The sequence below is a fragment of the Hypanus sabinus genome, chromosome 1 (genome assembly GCF_030144855.1).
Source record: "Hypanus sabinus isolate sHypSab1 chromosome 1, sHypSab1.hap1, whole genome shotgun sequence".
NCBI lineage: Eukaryota > Metazoa > Chordata > Chondrichthyes > Myliobatiformes > Dasyatidae > Hypanus > Hypanus sabinus.
In genome coordinates this window covers 24,472,740-24,499,355 of record NC_082706.1, presented here as the reverse complement: position 1 = coordinate 24,499,355, position 26,616 = coordinate 24,472,740, and the positions used below count along the sequence as shown (strand labels likewise).

The window sequence follows — 26,616 nt, the reverse complement described above, 5'->3', positions numbered from 1 at the left end:
TCCATTCTGTGCTGCGTTTAAGTTTCTGAGGTGCCTCCGAATCTTGCAAAGCCTCTATTTTAAGATGCGCAACTTGCGAAACCTATTTTACCTTTCATAGTCACCGATTAGATCTCTGGGATTCGATTTCATAATTTTAATCACACTCTGTGTGAATACTTTATCTGATTTTGCTTCTGTGAGGTGGATTGTTCTCCAATGTTAAAAACCACATAAATATAATGGTTCATCGCTTATTTCAGAATTGGGTTTAATATCATTAGCGTATATTGTGAGATTTGTTAACTTAGCGGCAGCGGTAGAATGCGATATACATAGGGAAAAATAATTACAGTAACTATATATATGTATACTGCATTAACTAGTTAAATTAAAATAGTAGTGCCAAAACAGGAAATAATAAAGTGAGGAAGTGTTCGTGGGTTCAATGTCCATTTGGCAATCGGATGGCAGAGGGAAAGAAGCTGTTCCTGAATCGCTGAGTGTGTGCCTTTGGGCTTTTGTACCTCCTTCCTGATGGTAATGATGAGAAAGAGGGCATGTGCTGGGGATGGGGTCCAGGGTACTTTGGCAAGCGTTTTGCTTCCTACCTTCAATTGATCGGTTATATGTAAAGGAGAGGTTCCCCAGTTGTGCTGCCTGGTTTAGAGGGGATGCCCTATCAGGAGAGGCTGGACAAACTTGGGTTGTTTTCTCTGGAGCGGTGGAAGGTGAGGGGAGATCTGATAGAGGCTTATAAGACTGTGAGAGGCGTAGATGGAGTTGACGGGGGGTATCTTTTTGCCAGGGTGGAAATGCCAAATACTAGAGGGCATGCATTGAAGATGAGATGGGTAGTTTCAAATGGGATATTTAAGGTTAAGTTTTTTTTTACTCAGAGAGTGGTGGATGCCTGGAATGTGCTGCCTGGTGTGGTGGTGGAGGCAAATATACTAGTGGCTTTTAAAGGACGTTTTGATAGGCACATGGATATGAGGAAGATGGAGGGATATGGACATCGTGCAGGTAGGAGGAATTAGTTTTTGGGTTGATTTACCTTTTAGCTGAGTCGGCATAACAGTGTGGGCCGAATGGCCTATTCCTGTGCTGTACTGTTCTATCTACATCAATGGGAACATGGGTTTATCTGCTTGCAGTGATAAACAGTCTTTAATGCAGTCAAACATCCCCTAATTGCTTATCCCCAGTTCACAGGAGGAGCATTTAGAGTAGGTGACTGGCAGCTTGATGAAAGAGACTAAGCAACGTCTTAACACGGGTGTACTGTTGTTGGGACTCACACCATTGAGACCCACCTGTACGAGTCTGGGAAAACCCGGTCTCAGTTCTGAAGGTAAACACAAAGCACACTGCAGATGCTGCGGTCAAATCAAGACGTACAAACAAGCTGGATGAACTCAGCAGGTCGTTGACAGCTCCTTTCAACGGAGGCTGCCCGACCTGCTGAGTTCACCCAGCTTTTTTGTACGTCAATTCTGAAGGTGCCGTGCTGCGCCCTTTGACTGGGAGGGGTCGCTGTCTGGGGAGGACCAGTGACAGACGGCGCCTCAGCCTCCTTCTTGCCCGCCACGTCATTGGTTTCCAGGTGACCTGACCTGCGCTTGTGTATGGAGAGTGGCGGCAGCGGTGGCGGCGGGGTGAGTGCGGCCGAGGGTCGGGAGCCTGGAACCGAAGGTGGGCGCTCCGATGGCAATGCACAGGAAAACGGACGTTAAAATGTACGAGTTCGTTCTGGGTGCGGGGGCGGGGGCGGTAAGGGCGAATGCGAGGTGATATGGCGAGCAAGCATGGGTAGGACAGGTGAGGAAAGGACGCACCGGGCCGGGCGAGGATGGGCTTGGAGTCACCACTGATTTTCTTCACATGCAACCAAGTTATTTTCCAGCATTCCTCACCCTCTCCTGGAAATGCAGGTAATGCGCAGGACTGTAGTTGACACAGTAGCAGGTGGTACGGGACCTCCCTCTCACCATTGACCGGTTGTGTTGGTCCTCTTGTCACGTTACCATTTCTTTTTGTACACTACTTAAGACTGTATTGCAATCTTTGCAGCATTTTGTTGTTTGTGGACATGTTATAACGTAGCCCAAAAACAGGCCTTTCAGCCCACGATGATATGCCAGGCCAGTTAAACTAGCTAATTATACGCCCAACGAAACTAATCCCTCTGAAATGCCTGCAACCTATTTGCCAGCATTACCAACCTTGGCTGTGATTCCAGGCACCTAACACCCTCTGTGTATTTATTATTGCCATGTTTACTCTGAGAACTTCCCACCAGCACAGGATTTCATTGTATTGTGGTGTATATGACAATAAGCAAATCTGAACCTGACTTACAGAAAGGAAGATATGTTGTCCTGTGGCCAGCTGTTTTTTTGAGCCAGTTTAACAGAGAATTGGTTGGTTGTTAATTGGTAATAGAAGCCTTTGTTGCAAGGAATTTGGAGTATAAAATTTGGGGACGTGATGAATGGCATCGAGTTGTGGAATACTACAGTACAGAAAGAGGACCTTTGGCCCATCTAGTACATGCTGAACTGTTGTTCTGCCTAGTCCCATTGACTCACAGATGGACCTTGGCCCTCTGGACCCTTCCCATCCATGTATTTATTCAGATTAATCTTTCATGTTGAAATTGAACCTGCAATCACTGTTTCTGCTGGCAGCTTGTTTGATGTTTGCACCACTCTCTGAGTGAAGCAATTCCCTCTCAATCTCTTCTTAAATATTTCATGTTTTACCCTTAACCTGTGACTTCTAGTTCTAGTCTCACCTGCCTCAGTGGACAAACCTATTTTCATTTACACTATCTACACCCTTCATAATTTTTGCGTAGCTCCATCAAATCTCCCTTTATTCTCCTGCGCGCCCCTCATTCTCCCACGTCTAACCTGTTCATTCTTGGCCTATAAATTCAGGTCCTCATGTCCAGAAACAGCCATGTAGGTTTTCTCTGTACTTGTTCAATCTTATTGATCTCTTTCCTGCAGATTGGTGGCTTGACCTGTACCCAATGTACTGTCTGTACTTTAATACTGTGCTGGCTTTCATATTAAAGTGTTGGTTTTAGTGTTAGTATTTAGTGTTGGCTTTCATATTAAAAGAGTGATATATTTGCTGGTAGTGTAGTGGCATCAGCATTGGACTTCCAGACCGATGGTCCTGAGTTCAAACTCAGCCAGGGCCCAACCTGGGCAGCAGCAGTATCTGTGCAGAAGAAAGGCCTGGCAATTTACTTCCCATTCTTGCCATGAAAACCCTATGGACCCTATGGTCCATGAGTTCATGAAGAGTCCGACTCGACTTAATGACAGAACCACAACAACAAATATTTGCTGAGGAGATTCGTTAGGTAGATTCCTGCAATGAAGGGGTTGATGGATGAAGCAAGTTGGGGTAAGTTGAGTGGGTATAGTTTGGAAAAATAAGTGATCTTTATTACTTTATTGTCACCAAACAATTGATACTAGAGTGTACAGTCATCACAGTGAAAATTGATTCTGCGCTTTGTACTCCCTGGAGTACAAATCGATAGTAAATATAATAAAAATTTAAATTATAAATCATTGATAGAAAAGAGAAAGTAAGGTAGTGCAAAAAAAAAGCTGAGAGACAGGTCTGGGTATTGGAAGGTACGGCCCAGATCCGGGTCAGGATCCATTCAGCAGTCTTATCACAGTGGGAAAGAAGCTGTTCCCAAATCTGGCCGAACGAGTCTTCAAGCTCCTGAACCTTCTCCCCGCTGGGTGGATCTTGTATGACTTGTAGGATCTTGTATGTACACAAGACTCTGAGGGATTAGCACATGTATGCTGAGGGGACATTCCTTTGAGGGGCTATTTAGAAACCAGCAACATTATTTCAAAACAGGCCTTAAGATAAAATTTGCAAATCTTTGGAATTCTTAACCCAGTAGACTTATGGTGACATTATTGAAGATGGAGAATGTCAGACGTTTAAATCAGAAGGGATTTGAGGCAACGAGCAGGAACATGGTGGAGAGGCCAGTATATGATCAAATGAGGGAGTGACTGTTTGACTGATACCATTCTTGTTTCATCTGATGTGATGTAATCCTACTACCTGCGTTCTCGCCCACAGTCCTTTGTCTTTCTCTGTGCTAGATACTGGTTAGATTTACCCTTGAAGCATGCTTTTAACATGTGGTCTAGTTCGTCCTGTTATCTTCTGTCTGTGGAACATTGGCCTGTCCCTGCCACATATTCTCTGTGATCTTTATTGCTCTGTACAAGATAGCTTTTATTTAATAAAGTACAATCTTAATAGTTAACGTAGAGCATGGAACAAACAGTGCAGCATAGTATAGTTCCTATGGCCCACAATGTTGTGATGACCTTTTAAGATTTAAGAATCAAATTGTTTTTAAAACATATACACTGAAACATACTGTGAAAGGTGTATGTAACAAGCAACACACCTGAGGATGTGCTGGGGCAGCCCACAAGTGTCACTACACATTCTGGTGGCAACCTATTTTCATTCAAACCTGGTTTCATTCCATGATTCTTTTTCACCTTGGGATTGAACATTTAAACCCCTGGCTAAGACTGTAGGTTAAACTCTTGATAAGACTAGCATGTAGCCCATTGACTATAGAAGACTGAAGGTTCATCTGATCGAGGGGTTTAAGGTCAACAAAGGAATTGTTGTTAGGGTTACTGAAGGAAATTCTTTACCCTAGTTAGGAAGTTAGTGAAGCCTGCATCAGTAAGGGTCGACCGTCGGTGTTGCATCTTAGCTGTCTAGATATGACATGGAGAGTAAGCTGCTGCCTAGGTAGCAAGTTTCCCCCCTCCACGCACCTGATAAGCCCAAAGGAATGGCAGAGACCGATACAGTTTAGTACCAGGAGCGTTGCAGGAGTTGCTAGTTGGCATTGAGCTCAACATAGGACTGCCTTAGGGACTCCCAATCCAGAGCTTTCCTTGGGGGTTTCCTCCTGAAGCCGTCCCCATGAGTGGGTAACCACAAGGCAGTGGACGTTAAGAGTTTCCCTTTTTCTGGACGAGCTGCCAACCATGGCTGACAAGCTTCCATTTACCTGAAGCCACTGGTTTTAGGGCACCAGTAACCCACCTTTGCCCCTTCTGTCAGTAGGAATGGTTCTGCTGGGCTTAGTAGCTAAGCCAAGTGTGAACTCCAGGAGTTGGACGTGATTGTCAGAGGCTATTTGAGACACACACCATTGGGAGCATTTAATAGGTGATGGGAACTTGTCCCCATTGCCACCCCCTACTATAACAACCTTAAGGAACCTAGTTTAGCTCAATCACAGTAAACAACTGGATTGTAAAATGTGAGCTGAGACCTTTAATTAGACATTGAAAGACACAAAGGATAAAGATTCAGATTAATTTATTGTCATATGTAGCATGGTGAAGTGACATTCCTCTCTTAGGTGTAGCTCACAGAGTAAATAACATGGATGATAATAAATATCGGTTTAAAGAATTGAGGGGTGGCACTGCATGCTGTGTGCCAACAAATTTTTTGCAAATGCCATTAGTTCATCACCTCAGATTTTAGGGCAACACCTTTACTGACGGCCTGAAGTGGCTCTGAACTGACTGGGTTGCTTGCAGAATTCCACAGGGCTCAAGCATGATTCGACCAAGTTGTGACTCAAGAGACATGTAGTCCAGACATGGTAAGACGGGGGGCAAAGATGAGAGTAGGAATAGGGGTAAGACAAGATACTGGAGGACTTTTGGGTTGGGAGGCTGTGTCGTGTGTTGTGCTGCAGAGCTGATGTCAGGTCTCCAGCTGTTCACTATCCACATCAATATCTCCAAGGCGTGATGTTACAGGCTGGGTGGTGACATGGGCTGTGAGGAGAATGCAGAGACCTCAGGGGAATATAGGTAGGTAAGGATGGAAAAGCCTACAAAGAGTAGGTGGAGACAGCCCAGTTCATCACAGGCAAAGTTCTCCACACCTCTGAGTACATCTGCATGGGGCACAGCCAGAAGAATGCAATATCCATCATCAAGGACCCCCCACTATTGAAGCTATTCTTTCTTCGCTGCTATCATTAGGCGGGTGCGACAGGAGCCTTGGGTCCCACACCACTTCCCCTCAACTATCAGACTTCTGAATCTGCACAGATAGCTTTACTTACCTTAACTCTGAACTGGTTCCACAACCTATAGACTCACTTTCAAAGACTCTACAACTTGATTTCAGCATTATTACTTTTTTAATTTGGACAGTTTGTCTTTTTGTACATTGGTTGTCAGACTCTGTAGCTTTTTATTGAGTTTCTCTGTTCTACTGTGAATGCCTGTAATAAAATATAGATCAAGGTAGTTTATAATGACATGTACATACTTTAATAATAGAGTTACTTTGAACTGAGTGGTTCAGGATATGGCAGATGGCATATTACTTTGAAAACCATGAGGTTATCTACTTTGAGGAGGAGATAATGGAAAGGCAGATTTTTATTTTAAATGAGCCTTCCGACCCAAGGAAGGATGTACTTGCTATGGTGCACATGTTTCAAGGTTCATCAGATTGATTCCTGGGATGGGGTTACATTGAATGGTGCAAGATTGAGCAGTCTACACCTATATTCTCTAGAGTCTGGGTGAATGAGAGATGATCTCATTGAAATGCAGAGAATTGCTACAGGGTTGAGGGTGGACAGGGTAGATTTGGGGGTGATATTTTTCCTGGCTGGGTTATCTAAAACCAGTGGTCATCGTCTTATAACAAAGGGTTTGTCGTTGAATATGGAAGTGGAATTTCTTCACTCAGAGGATAGCAGATCCCCAGGATTCTCTATTCAGAGAACTGCAGAGACTAAATTTGCTAATTATATTCACTATGGAGACTGAATTTTAGATATTAATGGACATTTCCATATTTCCTACAATGTAGAAAAAATCATTCAGTCCATTGTTAGCACTCGGTAGTTAAATTTCCCCAGTTCTTTTTTCTTGTAGCCTGTTCTTCCCACATTCCCATTAATTTCCTCCCCAGATTCTACCACATGCCCATATACTAGGGCAGTTTACAGTGGACATGGTCACAAGGAGATCATGCAAACTCCACACAGACAGCCGTACCGATCAGGATTGAACCCAGCTTGCTGGAGCCGTGAGACAGCAGCTTGACTCACTGCATTACTCCCCTCACAGAGGGTAAGTGGTTAGCACAGGTAAGTGGCATTGTGGTGAAAAACCAGCATTTATTTTAATGACTGGTGACCAGGGAATGTCATATACTTTTCCTTCTACAGCTTATGTATTTGTGTTCATACCTTGCACAGCCAAATAAACAATATTGCCTTTCTGATAGAAGTTAAGTGACTGATCTTTACTTGCAGAGTGATGGAATCAAATTGCAGGAATTTCCTGTCCTCATTTTCCAAGAAACTATTTCTGAACTATGAACCCTGGAAGTTCAATTGAGAGTCAAAGTTGAGTTTATTGTCTTATGCACAAATACGTGTATGCACAGGTGCAATGGTAAAACATGCTTCCGGCAGCATTATATGTACCAAGTATCATATAAGCAACATTCACAAGAAAAACGTAAAACAATTTTTACAAGGATAAAAATCACAATTGGAATAAAAACAAGTCCATCTTAGTGCAAAGTGATCAAAATTTAGTGGACTAGGGTTGTGCTGGTTGGTTCAAGAACCGCATAGCAAAAGAAGAGTAACTGTTCTTTGCTAGGACTTCAGGCATCTGTACCCTCTGCTTGACTATAGCTGCGAGAAGATGGTATGGCCCAGATGGTGGGGATCTTCAATGATGGATGCTGCTTTCTTGAGGCAGGATTTTATGCAGACATTATTGATGGTGAAGAGGGGCGTGTCCATGATGTGTTGGGCAGAGTGCAGGTTTTCCTGCAGCTTTTTGTGTTCCTGTGCATATGATTTGCTGCATCAGACCATACACAGTAAATGGTAGGGCCCTAGTGAGTGTGGACCTCCAGGTACAGTCTGGGTACCTCTTTTAACTACTTAGCCAGAAGGTGGAGAATCTGTGGAGTTTGTTGCCACTGACAGCTGTGGAGGCCAGGTCATTGAGCATATTTAAAGCAGGGCTTGATAGGTTCTTGATTAGTAAGGGCGTTAAAGGTTTACAGGGAGAAGGCAGGAGAATGGGGTTCAGAGGGAAATGGATCAGCTATGATGAAATGGCAGAGCAGATTTGATGGGCCAAAACTGACACAATTCTGCTCTTATGTCTTATGGCTCTTGTATCCTGACAATGGCAGCACATAAAGGTAGGGTGGTAGAGGAGGGCATGTGGGATTCGTGCCTCCTTCAGTTGTGGCATTGAATACAAGAATAGATAAATCATGTATAACATATTGGTTTGCCCACACCTGGCGTATTATGCGCAGTTTTGGTCGCCACACAATCAGAAGAATGAGATTGCTCCAGAGAGGGGCCACAGGAAACTTACTGGGATTTTTAACCAACACACACAAAATGCTGGAGGAACTCAGCAGGCCAGGCAGCATCTATGGAAAAGAGTAAGCAGTCGATGTTTCGGGCCGCAACCCTTCATCAGGAGAGTCTAAGGGTCTTGGCCTAAAATGTTGACTGTTTACTCATTTCCATAGATGCTGCCTGGCCTGCTGAGTTCCTCCAGCATTTTGTGTGTGTTGCTTTGGATTTTCAGTATCTGCAGATTTTCTTGTGTTTGTGTTACTGGGTGTTGGACAAGGAGAGACAGGATAGGCAATGTTTGTTTTCCCTGGAGCAGAGGGCACTGAGGGATGATAAACAGAAATGGTAGCTGCTAAGAATCTTTTCCCTTGTGGTAGGGGGCATCTAAAACAAGAGGGCTTTAAGTGCAAGGCAAGGGATTTGAAAGGGAATCTTTTTCATTCAGGCAGTGGTCTTAATCAAGTACATGCTGTGTTAAATGGTGGAAGGAGGTGCTCTCACAGCATTTAAGAAGCACCTAGACAAGCATTTAAAATAGCAAGACAGGGAAAGCAACGGACATGGTTATGAGATGAGAATGAATAAGACCGTTGCTTGGCCTGGACAAGGTGGTTCAAAGCACCCATTACTGTGTCTTATGACTCCATTTGTAATATGTTTCCACTGTGGTAGTTGTCCACTTGCAGGTAAATGTCAAAGTCACAAACTGGTTGATGCACTGAATCACTTTTGCACACTTGTACAGCATGAGTTCCTGTCACTATTATTTTAAATTAGCATAAAAGAAAATTAATTCAAACCTGGGTTTGGTTTATCAGGCTAATAGGTAGAAGAATTGTTTTCTTGACATTGATCGGTACAAGGTGCAGATGAGATGACATGGGGGAGGGGTAAGTGGGAATAAAATCACAAGAGTCCCCATAATTGAAACTACTAAATTATTGCAAACGAATAATAGTGTCTATTCTTTCCAAACAGATTGTCACTGAAGTAGCGGACCGATAACACTCAGGACAACATGCGGAAGAGTGGGGTAGCGAGTCTGGTCTGTGAACTTGCACTAAGATTGTTCCTGTTTGGGATATTCCTGTGAGTGAATGAAGTAGACTTATTTTGAGTCCTTTTACCTGGTGTTACCTCTGAGTGCAGTTGCTTATTGCCCAGTGAAATAATTTGTGGTGGGTCATTCCAAAATGATTACTAGGGATATCCTGAAAGTTGGCAGATCAGTAGGGGAAGGGAGGAAGTAGTGAAGAGGAATTTCAGTGGCATGGCCAGGACTAAACTTTGTGTTATCTTGAAGCTAGGGGCCATTGTTGGAAAATGCAGAGGGAAGATTTTCTTTCATGAATTGATCCAATACCTAACCTGAAAGTGATTGTTTATTGACATTGGCTATGGCATTCCCCAGTACCAGTTTCTTCTCCTTGAGTGTATGGGTTTTAACTAGTGTTTCTTAGTTACCAAGCTCTTTGTGTAAATGACATATTGAATAAATATGATGCTTGTCAACATTGGATGAAAGTTTCTTCAGTCTTCATCTGACATGCTTCTTTTATTCTGTAGGATTTCTGAGACAATGACTCCATTCCACCGAATTATTCATCCAGAGGAGATGTGGCTGTACAAACACCCTCGGAGTGAGAGGGACACGGTTCCTACTTGGCACATGTTTGTATGTAGAATGTTACAGAATTCTTTGTGCAGTCTACTGATAAAGGCCTTTGGTAGTTAATGGCACAGAGCAGTTATTGGACATCTAGCTAAACAACCTAGATTAGTATAGGCTATGCCAGTCTGGATGGTTTTTCTAGTTGAGGCTACTTCTAATACTTCCAAACCTTGTCTTGGCTCACACTAGGTATTTCAACAGAGTCTGGGATGAATCTGTTATTCTGGTCTATACATTTCTGCACGGACAGTAGCTTAGCCTGTTAGCTGTCATTGAAAACCTTACTGATATATCCTGCTTGGAGTGCAGGATGATCCTCAAAAAAAAAAAATTAAGCAAAAATGTGGAAGAGTAGTACTTTTTCTTAATAGCAGTAATTTGCAAAAGTCAATAGGCATTATCAACACGTGCAGAGTGCTTGAGGAACTCAGCAGATCAGGCAGCATCTATGAAAATGAATACACAACATTTCGAGCCAAGACCCTTCTTCAGTACTGGAAAGGAAGGAGGATGACACCACTGTGAAAAGGTGGGGGGGAGGAGGGTACGAGGACTAGTTAGAGTGTGGTAGGTGAAACCAGGTGGATAGGAAAGGTAAAGGACTGGAGAAGAAGGAATCTGACAGGAGAGGAGAGGGGCATGATGGGGGAAGTGATAGGCAGGTGAGGGAAGGAGGTAAGAGGCCAGGGTGAAGAATAGAAGAAGAGGGAAGAGGAAACATTAAGCAGTATACAATATTCATTTCTGGAGGATGGGTGTAGCTTGCAATATTTAAACTTTTTTTTTAGATATTTAAATCCCATTTTATTAGCTTGGGATTGCAGTTGAGAACCAGCAGCTGTCCTTGCTCCAACTGTCAAATATCATTCTTCAGCAGGGTAATCAGAGGGTGAATGTGGTGGCATTTGGCATTGGTAGCCTAGTTGAGATTGCACTGTTTCCTCCCACACCACCTAGACTGGTATAAGGATGGTGGACACAGCAAAATATGGAGCATGTTGTACTGACCTGCCACCTGCCTCTCACTGGCAAGGCAGGCTGACTGTCTGGAATGTCTGCAGCCAATTTGTCATGCCCACCATCTTCCCTGCTGTTGAGCAGACACTAGCTTGGCTGCACCCACTGCTCTGTGTTTCCTTCTCTCAGCCAGATGAGCATCTGGATCACAGGGGTGTGGGTAGCACTTGGTATTGAATGATCAATGACAGCAAACTTTAATGTTGCAGAATCTGCAGTTTCCACAAATTGCAAGTTAGGTCAGCCTTGTCTATTGGTCACATTAAAATCATTTTCATATGTAGTTTTCACTTCATATTTGTCTATTTTATAAAATGACTTGACAGCATTTATCATTCATCCCTGCACAGGCCATTTCCTTCTTGACACCATTGATGGCAATACTTCTGATGAAGGTGCTGAATAGAACAGAAGGTGGCGATGTGAAGGAAGGCTTTTTGGGTGAGGAATACCATTTGCTTCAGTCTTGCACATTGTCAGCACTGGGTCAAAGAATAATCTTTTTGAAAACTTTGATGTGAACTGCCTCTCAAATTAACCTCATCAGAGCATCCAAAATACAAGTCATCTTGTTTTTGAAGTATCATTGTGGTTATTTAGGGAGAATGAGTCAGACAGATTTGTATAAATAATAAATATATGGATGGTTGTTTTCTGTTTTATTAATATTTGGAAGATGCCTCTTTGTCAGTTTGAGTCACCATCAGAATAGTTTAGGTAATGTGACCTTCCTCTGCCTGATTTTGGCAGGACTTTTTACAGCAACATTACATTTGGCTAGTGTGCTTCCAGGTCAGATAGTACCATGGTTAAAGATAAAAATGCCCTTTTCACACATTTTTAATCATCTATTACTTCTCAGTGTATTTGTAATGTTCAAGTGGTCCAGTCGGCTCGTGTACCTTGAATGATTTTGTTGATCTGCTGAATTATAAACTGACGTTTGGAACATTGAACCTAGAAATCCACAGCACATTACTGGCCCTTTGCTCCACAATGTTGTGCCAACCATGTAACCTACTCTAGAAACTACCTAGAATTTCCCTACTGAATAGCCCTCTATTTTTCTAAGCTCCATGTACCTATCTAAGAGTCTCTTAAAAGACCCTATTGTATCTGCCTCCTCCATCATAATTGGTAGAGCATTCCACGCACCCGCCACCCTCTGTGTGAAAAACCTATCTCTGACATCTCCCTTGTACCTACTTCCAAGCACCTTAAAACTATGCCCCTTCATGTTAACCATTCAGCCCTGGGGAAGAAACCTCTGGTTATCCACATAATCAATGTGTCTCATCATCTTATACACCTCTATCAGGTCACCTCTCATCCTCCGTCGCTCCAAGGAGAAAAGACCAAGTTCACTCAACCTATTCTCATGAGGCATGCTCTCCAATCCAGGCAACATCCTTGTAAATCTCTGCACTCTCTCTATAGTATCCACATCCTTCCTGTAATAAGATGACCAGAACTGAACACAGTATTTCAAGTGGGGTCTAACCAAGGAGTTATATAGCTTTAACTTTGTCTCAAGCCCACAGTTGATGAAGGCCATCCCAACATATGCCTTCTTAACAACACCTGTGCAGCAGCTTTGAGTGTCCTATGGACACGGACCCTAAGATCTCACTGATCCTCCACTCTGCCAAGAATCTTATTAATATTATATTCTGCCTTCAAATTTGACCTACCAAAATGAACCACTTATCTGGGTTGAACTCTATCTGCCACTTCTCAGCCTGGTTCTGCCTGCTATTGATGTCCCGCTGTAACCTCTGACAACCCTTAGGACTATCCACAGCATCCCAACATTTTTGTGTCATCAGCATGCTTATTAATCCACCATTCTACTTCTTTATCCAGGTCATTTATAAAAATCACAAAGATTAAGGATTCCCAGAACAGATCCCTGCAGAACACCACTGGTCACCGTCCTCCATGCAGAATATGAACCATCTACAACCACTCTTTGCTTTCTGTGGTTGAGCCAATTCTGGATCCACAAAGCAAGATCTCCTTGGATCCCATGCTTCATTACTTTCTGAATGAGCCTTGCATGGGCAACCTTAACAAATGCCTTACTGAAATCCATATACACTGCATCCACTGCTCTACCTTCATCAATGTGTTTTGTTACATCCTCAAAGAATTCAATCAGTCTTGTAAGGCAAGATTTGCCCTTGACAAAGCCATCCCTAATGAGATTATGTCTCTCCAAATGCTCATAAATCCTGCCTCTTAGGATCTCTCTAACAACTTGTCCACCACTGAAGTAAGACTCACTGGTCTGTAACTATTGGATACAATAGATTTGCTCTTGATCTTGAAATATTACAGTTGAGACTGACTGTAGATTTGGAGAGTAGTTGTCTCACTTTGTGTTATGAAGACAATTGGCCTTAAGTTTGGGTCAGTTGGTTGGAGATGTTGTTAAGAGTCAAGGCAGCTTCAATATTTTCCCTTCTCTGTGCTCCCGTATCAGGGTGGAAAAAGCTTGTAGTTTTTTGAATCTGTCATATCTTGTAAACTATTCCATGCAAAGATTTTTGTTTGTTGTAACATTACATATCAAAAGTAATCACTGAATTTCACTTGCAGCGGCATCTCTGAGTCTGGTTTTGAATGGAGTGATCACAAACACTGTTAAACTGGTGATTGGAAGGTAAGGCATGATCAGATCACTGGGAATCTATTAACTAATAACAAAAATATTTAAGTTTAAAGAAGATTCAGCTTCCAAAGATTAATTCTGGACAGACATCAAATTAAAAATACTTGCTGTTCTGTTGATACCTTCTTCCCTTTAATTTCGATGTGGCTGTTCTGCTGGAGAACTTGGAAATTCTAGAAAATTTGTGGTCTAATTAGACTCCTTGAGGAGTACAGGCAGCATAGCAGAAGATGCGATGACTGAATTAATTCATCTCAATGGTGATCTAATAACCTTTGTGGAAAGCTGTGTTGCAGCTTGTTAGAAGGGCTGGCACCTAGGCAGTAGATCTATCCTCGTGTTTTGACAGCTTTGAATTCACTTTGTCATTTTGAAACTTTCAGAGTGGCTCAAGTATGTGGAAAGCAACAGACCTTAACGTTCTGCTGGAATGAAGCTACAGCAAATCATTTTTACCTCTGTTGGCCTCCATTGAAAGGTGCTGTAGCTGGCTCTGACTTTTACCCAGTGGCAAATGATTCCCAGAATAAGATTTAATTATTTGCCAAATAGTTCATTATTTTCCAAATAATTTATTATTTATCAAAGTCCCAAAATGAATTTCTGAAGGACACCATTGCTAGTCTTGCTGACTCAAACCTGTATGTCATTACTTTTTGCCTCCTTTCTTCCAGTCAGTTCCTACTTTTTAACAACATCACAGACACTACTGCTTTCAACTTGCAGAGAAACTTGTGGTAGATAATCGGTATTTTTTTGGAAGTGTATGCAGATATCTACAGTCCCTCTTGTAAATAAACTATATTTAATCTTGTGTGACATTATTTTTGAAGGGTAAGTTTGGACTCACAGATGTGCCTCACTCTAGCCCTTTGTTAGATCCCTGATGATTTTCTCAAGCCTCTCCCCCTTAATGATTCTGAAGTTTCACATACTGATAGAGTCAGTGGAACGTACTGCTGTTAGCTGGCCTTCCCTTTGTTTTGGCACAGCCTGTATATTTATGAATATGTTCATGAAGAAAGGTAAAAAGAAAATCTGAAGTTACGGTAACAGAATAAACTGAAAGGTAGAATTAAAAGTCCAAGAATGTGACAGGGCCACTGGGAAGGGGATGTGAAATAGGTGATTGATTTAGAACTCCCACTGGTTCCCCTCCCCACCTCCATCTGGCCCCAATCAGCATGTATCTTTTCCCCTCTCCTACCCCTCCATCTGCTGATCAGCCACACTATCTTCCCACTGTTCCCCTCCTGACCTCCCACCCTTTAGTCCATTCTTCACCCTGGGCCCTTGGTTGGTTCAGAAGTTCAGTAGTAACAGGGAAGAGTATCTCTATGCTGTTGATCTCGATTATGCCAGATGGTAGCAAGTTTATGTTCTCATTGGTCTGTGGACGAGGAAGCTTCTTCTGAATGTTCTGTTGGATTTATTTTGTGCCTTTCACTACTTTCTGGCATCCATATCCATATGTGACTCTAATGTACTGTGAGAGGAATGGCAGACCAGATAATGGTGCTATATTGACCGGAGCTCACTGCTTGCAGGCCTCGGCCAGATTACTTCTATCGTTGTTTTCCGGACGGAGTGGTGACAGAGGACATGCAGTGCACAGGCGACCCTGCTGCGATACTGGAGGGAAGGAAGAGTTTCCCTAGTGGCCATTCTTCATGTAAGTATGTCACCATGTACTATTCATGTTCCCCTGTAGAAATGGCTACATAGGACTTGCCATTCTTCAGTGGTAGGTCAGTGTTTAACATCATTTGGGCTCAAGCTCAAATAAGACCATTTGACATTGCTAAATATTTGCCATAATGTTCTTGCTGCAACAGTGCTTAATTTTCCTGCATTTCATGATGTTGATTGTATTAGATGTCACTTTCCAGTCACTGAAACACCAGGAAATAAGTTGTTGCACAATTCCCCAAAGAGAGGGATATGGAGGGTAGTGAGCTCGAGGAGGAATATGTTGATAATTCAGAGAGTGTCATTATTAAGAAGGTGGAGGTGTTAGGTGCTTTGGACTGTGTAAGGATGGATAAATCCCCACGTGCAGATGAATCTATCTTGAAATGGAATGGGGAAAGAAAGGGACAAGATTACTGGGGCTTGATGGAGATTTTTGCCAGGTACCAGAAGAGTGGAGAAAAGCTGATGTTGCTTCTTTATTTAAGAAGGGCAGAAGGGTTAAGGCATGTTGCTGTGCTTCACATCAATGGTAGGGAGATAAGTTGGAGAAAATTGTTAGGGATGGGCTTTGTATACATCTAGAGAGGGAATTGTGGCTCAATGTAGGATGGTGGTTGGGGGTGGGGTAAGGTGACTCCTGTTATTAAAGATAGAATGGTTCTGTGTGGGGCTTGATGGGGAATACCTGATTCACTAGTTTGATTGAGTTTTTTCTCTAAGAAGGTAACAAAAGAGACTGAAGGCAGGGTAGTGGATGTTGTTTTTATGGAGTTTGTCAAATGCCTTACTAAAATCCTGCATGGGTTCTGTTGGGGTTTTTTGTTTTATGGCTGCCAGTGAGGAGATGAATCTCAAGATGGTATGAAATATGCAAACTTATAATAATATGTACTTTGAACTTTGGTAGGCTGCTACTGAAGGTTAAGGCAAACTTGCTAATTGGACCCAAAAACTGGCCTGGTGAAAACGGATGGAGGGCAGTGGTGGAAGTCTGTGGCTAGTGATGTACTCGGGGATTAGTGCTGGGGCCTTTGCTATTTGTGGTGGATGTTATTAATGGATGTGAATGCAGGAAATATGATTAGTAAGTTCGTGGATAACTCAGTGCTGTTGTTGTGGATGGTGAGCAAGGCTGTAAGTTTACTGTTGAGCGGAGCGCCGACAGAAGGAATTTAATCCTGACAGTGTGGGGTGAATCATTATGGAAACTCAGCTAAGCGTAGCAGATGTACAATAAATGGTAGGCACCAGCAAATTTTGATGTATAAAGGCATAGGTAGTCAAGACCATAGTTCGCTGGAAGTGGCAACATGTGGACAAGGTGGTGAAGAAAGTATTCAGCATTCTTGGCTTCATACATAGAGGAAGAGAATATAAAAGTTGGGACTTTACAAAACAATCTTTAGGCAACACTTGTGGAGTGTTGTGTTCATTTCTGGTCACCACACTATGAAGGATGTGGTTGCACTGCAGAAAGTGCATTGGGGATTCATCAGGTTGTTGCACAGATTTTCATCAAAGGGTGAGATTGTGTAGGCTGATCTTGTTTTCCTTGGAGCAAATAAGGAGGTTGTCTAATGAACTGATAGATAATGAGAGGCATAGAAAGGGTTTGTTCCTTCATTACATGCCGTGGGGAGTCAATGTCTTTCCATGACTATGACTGTTCTTGGCAAATAGGTCTTTGGAGCGTAGAAGGTGGAGGGGGGACTTGATAGAGGTATTTAAAATTATGAGGGGGATAGATAGAGTTGACGTGGATAGGCTTTTTCCATTGATAGTAGGGGAGATTCAAACAAGAGGACATGAGTTGAGAGTTAGGGGGCAAAAGTTTAAGGGTAACACGAGGGGGGAATTTCTTTACTCAGAGAGCTGTGTGGAACGAGCTTCCAGTAGAAGTGGTATAGGCAGGTTCAGTATTGTCATTTAAAGTAAAATTGGATAGGTATATGGACAGGAAAGGAATGGAGGGTTATGGGCTGAGTGCGGGCCAGTGGGACTAGGTGAGAGTAAGTGTTCGGCATGGACTAGAAGGGCCGAGATGGCCTGTTTCCATGCTGTAATTGTTATATGGTTATATTTCTACAGCAGTGGTTTGCCAGCGGTTTCTTCTGGGCAGTGATTTTACAAGACGGGTGACCCCAACCTCTATCAATACTCCTCAGAGATTATCTGCCTGGCATCAGTGGTGGCATAACCAGGACTTGTGATATGCACCAGTTCATCATATGACCATCTACCACCTGACTCGGGATGGTGGGGTGGGGAGGGTGCTAAGCAGGTGCTACACCTTGCGGAAGGGTGACCTGCAGGCTTGTGGAGGGAAGGAGCACCTTGGACCTCCTTTGGTAGCGATGTATCTCCAACCTGCCACCCAATAGATAGGATACATTGTTAAAATCTTTTTCGTATCAGGTACATTATAGTTCTAAGACGAGAGAAAGGAGTTTTCAGGAAATTGGATATGATAGATCAGGAAGGATTAAAGGGGGGGAAGGTTTGCTTTACTAGTCAGGGAAAATGTCCTGGCAACTGGAGAGCTAATCTACTGAGGTTTGTGGGTGGAATTGAGGAATAAGAAAGGGATGACCACCTTAATGGGACAGTTTTTAAACTACACCTAATAGTCAGCAGGATTGAGAGGAGCAAATTTGTAGAGAGATTGCAGATGGTTGCAAGAAACATAAAGTTGTGATAGTAGGTGGGAGGCTAGTGCAGAAGGAGCAGGGGCTCTAGCAGAGGTATTTAAAATGTCCCTAGCCATGGGTGAGGTGCTGTTGGATAGGAGGCTAGCAAATGTCGTTCTGTTGTTTAAGAAAGGCTCTAAGAATAGGCCAGGAAATTATTGGCCATTCGCTCAGATGGCAATAGTGGGTAATTATTGGAAAGTATTCTAAGGGAGTGGATATATAAGTATTTGGATAGGCAGGGACTGATTAGGGATAGTCAATTTGGCTTTGTACGTTGTAGTTCGTTTCGAGGAAGTTACCAGGGAAGTTGATGAACGCAAGGCAATGGATGTTGTCTACGTGGATTTCAGCCAGGCATTTGACAAGGTTTCACATGAGAGATTGGTCAAGAAGGTTCAGTCACTTGGCCTTCAGGATTTGTTAGTAAATTGGATTAGACGGGAGGTTCCCAACCTTTTTATGGTATGGACCCCTACCATTAATTTACAAAGAAAGGTTGAACAAGTTAGGTCTTTATTCTTTGGAGCGTATAAGGTTGAGGGGGGTAAGGTAGAGGTATTTAAAATTATGAGGGGGATAGATAGAGTTGACGTGGATAGGCTTTTTTCATTGAGAGTAGGGGAGATACAAACAAGAGGACATGAGTTGAGAGTTAAGGGGCAAAAGTTTAGGGGTAACTTTACTCAGAGTGGTAGCTGTGTGGAACGAGTTTCCAGTAGAAGTGGTAGAGGCAGGTTCGATTTTGTCATTTAAAAAAAACATGGATAGGTATATGGACAGGAAAGGAATGAAGGGTCAAGGGCTGAGTGCGGGCCAGTAGGACTAGGTGAGAGTAAGCGCTCGGCACGGACTAGAAGGGCCGAGATGGCCTGTTCCCGTGCTGTAATTGTTATATGGTTATAATATTAACGTAGGGGTCTGTGGATCCTGGGTTGGGAACCCCTTGACTAGACGTAGGCGTCATGGGAAAAGATAGAGCATGGTAGCAGCAAGGATGAATGGTGAACTATTTAAGGGGACTTCTTCACTCAGAGGGTGATGCAAGTGTAGAATGAGCTGCCAGTGAAAGTGGTGGATATGGGTTTGATTGCAACATTTAAGAGAAGTTTGGATAAGTACATGGATGGGAGAGGTATGGAGGGCAGTGGTCCGGGTGCAAGTCAATGGGACTAGTCAGAATAATATTTCATCATGGACTAGATAGGACTAGGCAGAATAACAGTTTATTACAGACTGGATGGGCTGAAGAACCGGTTTCTGTGTTGGAGTTCTCTATGAAGGGAGAGGTTTTCTAATGCAAAGAGTGGGTGGTTGTTATTGTTTGAAACATGTCGCTAATGGAGATGCTGGAATTTGATACAATGAAGAGGCATTTAAACAGACTTAAATATGCAATGTAAATTGTCTTCACGCAGGTAAATGGAATTAGTGAAGATAGACAAAATGGTTATCATGGAAGTGGTGGACTCTTTCTGTGCTGGACAGCTGTGACTCTAAATCATCATAATCTATTTGAGTTGCAGTACAGGATTAAAAATTAAAAGTCTGCTCTTCCTTTGTGTACACAAGCAGGAATTTCCATAGGAATAGAAGTACCTCTCGATTGTTTGCTTTGTACAAGGACAATTTCTGAACTGAGGGAACTAACTGTAGTCCTCTGCTGCTCCCTTGAGGCTGCTGTGTACCCACTAAATGCCAAACTGTCATAATTTCAGCCTAATTCCGTTTATTTCAGTATTGATGGGAAGATTGCTTTGTTAAAGCTGAAGCTACTCACCTGTCTTGGAATTTGCTTCCTTGGAGTTAGCACCTTTCATTCATTCATTTGCTCTCTGTGTTGTCAGGAGTTGGAGGCTTTTATGTGGACTATCAGTGTGTGCAGTCTCAGACAGAAAATGAGCTATCATTTCATATTTAACCTCAATAGATTTCCCACGTTGCTATGTATTTGGTCCTAAGTATCATCAGTAGACATTATCATCGTCGTCTGAACTCTTGGTACCTAGGTGGCACATGGGGCCTCAGTAGACATTATGAATAAATGAATAATGATGTCTTCTAAGAGAAGAAATATTTTTTGAATTTCAATATTCAATGAGTTTCTGAGAAACCTAAAGCCTTCTTAAATCTGCAAGAAGAAAAATTTGAATGAAAGTGTATTAATGGGGTCATAATTTGAATAATTTTGACTTTGGTACAATGTGTTAGCTTCTCTTGTTACTGACCTAATCCCAGATTTGTTTTCTGACATTTGACAGTCCTGTGTTGTTGACCCATTATAGAGGGTCACATGAATAATGATTCATCCTCCTGTGGACATTACATTCTGTGCTTGTGAAGTGGGGCAGAATTGCTTCTGAATCTTGTTCTTTAATTATACTTGCAGTTGCTTTTGCTGGTCTTGGTTTCACTGCCTTCTACTTGGGAGGAAAACTCCACTGCTTTGCCTCAGGGGGACGAGGAAAAGGCTGGAGGCTGTGTGTGATGCTAATGCCACTCTATGTTGCAGCCGTTGTTGCGCTATCACGTGTCTGCGACTACAAGCACCACTGGCAAGGTGAGAAACAGGCCCAGCATCTTACCAACTATACCCACCAAATAATTACTTCCCAAATAATGACTAGTGCACATAGAACAGGGTTCCTGGCAGAGTCTGAGGGTGCCTAGACTTTTGCATAGTACTGTATTTGTCATTGTGGAACACTGAACGAGTTTGTAAACCAGGTGGAAGCAAAGGATGTTGGGAACGGTGAGGGTGAAGCGCCCTGGTAGGGATGTGGGACAGGTAGCAGAGAAGGAATGGCATGGGTGGAGTTGGAATGGTTGCTGACTAACCCAGCCCTGTGATATCAGGCAAGGTAATTTGATTCCAAACTTTTGGTTTATTGATCGTTACAGAATGTCTCTCAGGTGTTTCCTGCTCTTTTCCCCTTTTCCCAATCATAATTCCCCTCTGCCTGCTCCCTTCCCACACTCAGTCCACAATAGAGACCCATATCAGAATCAGGTCCTTTACCTGTCGTTGAGAACTCTGCTCAGTGTTCCAGTTCTGGCCTTGTGCACGTCCCTGATTTTTGACTCTTCTGCAGTTGGAGGTTATCCCATCAAATGCTTAATACCCAATACCTTCCAAAATCTGACTGCCTCCATTTTTCCTCATGGTTGTAACTGACAGCTGACCTATGATCCTAGTAACATCTGCTGCATTTGGAGCTCTCCTTGTGGCTTCCCCTACATCAGTGAGACTGAGCATTGACTAGGCAAACTGCTTGTGGTGCATCTGTTTTCTGACTGCCATGGCCATCTGGAGCAGAATCTTCCCCAGGGCAGGGGAGTTTGAAACTACGGGCATAGATTTAGGATGAGACGGGGGGAAGCTTGAAAGAGGCCTGAGGGGCTGCTTTTTCACTCAAAGGGTGATAAGTATAAGGAATGAGATGCCAGAGGAAGTGCTGGAAGCAGGTATAATAATATAATTTAAGAAGCACTTGGATAGGTTTGTGAAGGGGGTGGGATTGGGATACGGTCTGAAGTCAGGAATTTGGGACGGGGTCTGGGTGGACACTGTGGTCAGCATAGACTCATTGGGCTGAAGGGACATACATGGAGCAATACATCTGCGACGTGTTCCTCCAAGACTCTGGGAGTAGCCTCTTTTGGATAAAGTAGATTTATATGCAGGGAAACCTCTTGTTCTCCATGATCAATGTGCTTCTCTGTCTTGCAGATGTACTGTGTGGTTCCCTGATCGGATTGACTCTAGCCTACACCTGCTACCGTCAGCACTATCCATGTCTGTCAGACCCTGAATGCCACAAACCTTACTCAAAGACCAATCTCTCGGCCACACAAGAGCGCAAGCTTGCAAACCCTGGTTTCAAGCTGGATGTATAGTGAGCTGCCGGCAGTCGGGCCACTCCAACTTATTCCTTGCCATGTACACTTGCTTTCCATTTACTTTAGGCAATATTTGCACATATTCATGATGGGATCTTTTGCAACACCGTAATAGTGCAGATGCATACACAGCCCCGACAAGAAGTGCAAAACAGGGGAATTAAATGGACCAGCAAGAGACGAGAGCATTGCAAATTTTATTGTTTCATGAAGTTAAAATGGTTGATTTTATTAACTTTTTTTTAAATAAACCTTTTTATTTTTAACCAAAAATACACCAATAAAATCTAGATGGTGTGAAGGCAATAGTTCAACATGGTTGTAACAAGTAAATGCATTTCAAAATCTTAGGCAGCTCCCCTTCCAAAGGTGCTGACGTTTATGGTATAATTTCTTAATGAACTGACTTGTTTGATGTGATTAATCACTGGGAACAAATGGTTGCGTCAGTCTGCTCCATTCAAACTCATTGAATGGTTGATATAAAATTTCACAGTAAAACTGTTGAATATGCGAGGCATGTCACAATTTACATTATGGAATGTGCTTGCCTGTCAGGCGATTTCTTTATTTTTGTCAAAAGGGGAAGTATGCAGTCTTCTACAGTTTTGGGACAAAGCTGAATTTCCAGGTTTGGTATCATAAAAGCTTAGAACAGCAGAGCTGCCTGTGCATGAGCATCGTGCAGCAGAGTCACATTTGTGCTGTTGCAGTGACATTCTATTCCAATTGTTCTGTCACTTCGACAAGCAGGCCACTGCCAGTAACTCCGACAGGCTGCATCCATCCTCTTGGATTGGTATAGAGTTACCAATGTCTCTTGCCCTTGATATAACTTCATTTTTTTTTTTGGCATGTTGAATCTTTTTTGCTGCTAAATAGTTCGCTTACTTTAAAGTGCGATTGAAGCGCATAAAACTGAGCTCGGAGAAGGGTTATTTGTATCTGGTGCGATTTAATATCAAATCTCAGCTTAAGTGACCTGTGTCCAGTTTGACTAATTCTAGACTTTATTGATAATTGCATTTAAACTTGTCAGCCAATATTTCCTAGTCTTTGGAATTGCATCCATCTGTCCACAGACATGTTACAAGATTTGAAAAGATTTCCTGCATTTTGTTTACACAAATTTAATTTGCAGCAGATATTGAGGGGATAGCAGAGCTACTATTGACCTTGGAGACACAAATTGAACTAGTTTACCTTGCATCACACCAGTTAATTTGTCATCAAAGGGGACCAGACTGACACATGTATCAATGCTCATTATGAGGATCGTGGGTTTGCAGGGACCAAAAATCAATCTGTTCCCTGTGGGAATTTGGATATTGTTCTTGAGGCTGCTTATCACTCTGCTTTATTCGATTTGTATTTTTCCCTCCCATGTGGGCAAAACCTTGCAAATTGTACTTCCATATACAGCTTTGCATTGCAGAGCAAATGTGCTGGTAAACCTGTGACTATTATACTGTATTTATGTTGTTTCAACTTTTTAATGCAGAAATTTGTGTATTGTTTCTTTGAATCCTTTTGGTATAAAGGTCTGGAAGTGGGGCAGTAAAGGTGCGGAGAGGAGAAATGCTTTTAAATGTAATCTTCGCCAGAATATTAACATTCCACTTACAGATGGCTATTGGCAGGCGATAGCCATTGATCAAAGAAACCTCCTGCCACCCTCCCGGTGATGGAGGAGTCACGGAATGAAGATGACTGGCTAAAGAGATGAGGAAAAATTCTCCTTATCCTTAGTGTTTGGGTCTGGAAATCACTGCCATATGCAGTGCAGGAGGCAGTTTTAATTGTGGCATTCAAAGATCTGGAAAGATTCTGAAAGGCAAGAATTTGCAGCGACTATGGGGAGCAGGTAGGGGAAAGGGACCAGCTTGATTGCTCTTCCACAGAGCTGGTGAGGATTGGGCAGGTTTAACAAACCACTGAAGCCTTTGACTGTGTTGGTGTAGCAGTCCAATATGCTGAAGGATGATGTTTGGAAAATGTTTTCTCAGATCACATTTTCAATAATTATGGTGGGTGCAAGCAAATGCACCAGCAAGACCCAAGGTGAGGCTCCTCACCTCATTTGCAACTGCAGAGAATTTTCAGTGCAATTAAATGTACAAATATCATCATTTGCTTTGCACTTCTAACTAAACTTTAAATGCTCAGAGGGCACACTTTTGTACAAACTTCATCTTTAGTAATATAACACGGTCAAATCTTAACCACAGCTGATAAAATCACTGTAACTTTCAGTTGTTTTTCCTAGCCTTTTGGGCTGACTCTTACTTCATTCCTGTTCACCAGAATCCACCTGAATAGAAACACCATCCAAATTCAGGAAAAGTAATGACCTTGTACCTTGTGCTGTCTCCACTTGTGGTTCTATAGTGCCTTGTGCAGGACCTATTTGGGCAAGTGTCAGAATGCAGGTAACTGTACATAAACTTTTTGCTTTTGACCAGTGTTTTGAATAGGCACTGTAACAGGCTAAAGTCAGAGTCCAGTTTGAGGGAAAGAAATCACAGGGCAGTGTGTGCACTTTGGGAGATTTCTGTTCCATGGCTCTGGAATGTGAGATTCAGCTGAATGCAGAAAGTGCAGAATCAGCTGCAGTCTTTGCAAATGTATCAATTCACTGACTGAACTGTGAATGCAAGAGAGACTAAAGTTTTAATCTTAAACTTGTGGATAACTGTGTCTAATAAAACTAAGACCATTATTTAAAAAAAGGTATATTTCTTGCTTGGGCATTAATAAACTATATCTTAGATGTTGAATGTGTTTTTCCTGTACAGCTGAAATTGAAGTTGAGACAAAACTAATCCTCTAGCAACAAGGCATTTTGAAAAGCACAATCTTAGCATATTGACACACAAAATACCCGGGCAACCTTAGTGAGTCAGGCAAAATCTGTGGAAGGAAATGGGCAGTCGGCATTTCCAGATGAGATCTTCATCAGATTGAGTGCAGAGCAGAATTGATGGGCTGAATGGCCTAAATCTCCTCCTTTATCTTATGGTCTAACAGCCTAAATTTATGGTGCAACATCTCATTTCCTATTTGTATCCATGTCATTAGTACTGATGTGACCTCTGACCATTGGCTGTCATCTTCCCTTTCAGAATGTGCTGCTCAGAGATGTAATGAGAAACAACACACCATTAGAATTTATGGCAACAGAATTGCCTGTCTATTCCCCTTACAATAGAAACCTCTCTCACTCTAACTCTCCTAGTCTTCTCCCTACCTCACCAGTGTGCAGCAGGGCCAACAGAAATTCCAGATTTTGATCTTACTGCTTTTCCTGCCAATGGCCAAGGGGACCCTTCACAACTGTTCTTCCCAGACATCACCCCCTGCTTTCACCCCTGTGCTGTCAATTCTTGCACATTTTAGAAAAATAAGATTCTAATGTTTAGGTTTTACTCAAATCTAAGCAGATCTTAAGAAGGCTTTAAATTCTCATTGTAGACTTTAAATTCAATTTTGGAATCATCAGAAGACCAACGTGTGTTGTTCATTCCTAATTGTCCTCAGTATCAGGTTTAGGCCTGGTGGCAATGAAGGAACATCAATGATTTTCCCCAAGTCTTGTATGTCTGTTAATTAGTTAAAGTAAGTAGTGCAAAATAAGAGAAATGAAAAAGAGTAGTGAGGAAGTGCTCATGGGTTCAATGCCCATTTAGAAATCAGATGGCAGAGGGGGTTTGTGAATCGCTGAAGCTGTGCCTTCAGGCTTCTGTACCTCCTTCCCAAAGGTAACGGTGTGAAGAGGGCATGGCCTGGGTGGTAGGGATCCTTAATGATGAATGCCACCTTCCAAAGGCACTACTCCTTGAAGATGTCTTAGATACCATAGAAGCTGGTTGCCATGATAGAGCTGATTAATTTTACAAGTTTCTACAACTTATTTCAATTTTGTGCAGGAGCTCTTCCCCCCCCCCCCCCCCCCCCCACACACAATAATAGATGGTGATGCAGCCAGTCAGAATGCTCGCCATTGTACATCTGTAGAAGTTTTCAAAGGTTCTATTTGAGAAACCAATTCTCAAAACTAATGAAATATAGCCACTGTCATACCTTCTTTATAGCTGCATCAATATGTTGTGTCCAGGTTAAGTCCTTAAGAGATATTAACACACAGGAACCTGAAATTGCTCGCTCTCTACTTCTGATCACCCTATGAAGATTGGTTTGTGCGCTGTCCTCTTGCCCTTCCTGAAGTCCACAATCAGCTCTTTGGTCTTGCTGACATTGTGCAAGGTTGTTGCTATGACACCACTCAACTAACTGGTATACCTTGCTCCTGTATGCCCTTTCATCCCAACAGGGGACAGAGAGTAGTGTATTTAAGTTTGCTGATGATAATTGAGTGGAAAAGTAAATTATCTATTAGATATGTGGAGTCTGTAGAGAGATATAGATAGGTTAATTGAGTGGACAAGAGTCTGGCAGAGTACAATGTAAGTAATGCGAGGTCATCTGTTTCGGAAGGAAAAATAAAAGGGCAGATTATTTAAATGGTAAAAAACTGCAGCATGCTGCT

At 42.5% G+C, this 26,616-nt stretch overlaps 1 protein-coding gene across 7 annotated transcripts; it reads left to right on the top strand.

Annotated features, from left to right (window-relative positions):
* The first annotated feature begins 1,610 nt into the window (after positions 1-1,610).
* LOC132391971 (phospholipid phosphatase 5-like) lies at positions 1,611-24,840 on the top strand. 7 transcript variants are annotated; one of them, XM_059965831.1, is made up of 9 exons: positions 1,611-1,718; positions 7,006-7,166; positions 9,410-9,520; positions 9,998-10,106; positions 11,471-11,561; positions 13,719-13,782; positions 15,339-15,463; positions 20,560-20,730; positions 21,901-24,840. In XM_059965831.1, the coding sequence occupies exons 3-9, from the start codon at positions 9,450-9,452 to the stop codon at positions 22,065-22,067; spliced, it is 798 nt and encodes a 265-aa protein (XP_059821814.1). In that variant the 5' UTR covers positions 1,611-1,718; positions 7,006-7,166; positions 9,410-9,449; the 3' UTR covers positions 22,068-24,840. The 7 variants fall into 7 exon arrangements, with proteins under 7 accessions (XP_059821814.1, XP_059821833.1, XP_059821851.1 ...); XM_059965850.1 differs by having other exon boundaries at positions 7,006-7,183; XM_059965844.1 differs by having other exon boundaries at positions 1,612-1,674.
* Positions 24,841-26,616: the final 1,776 nt, after the last annotated feature.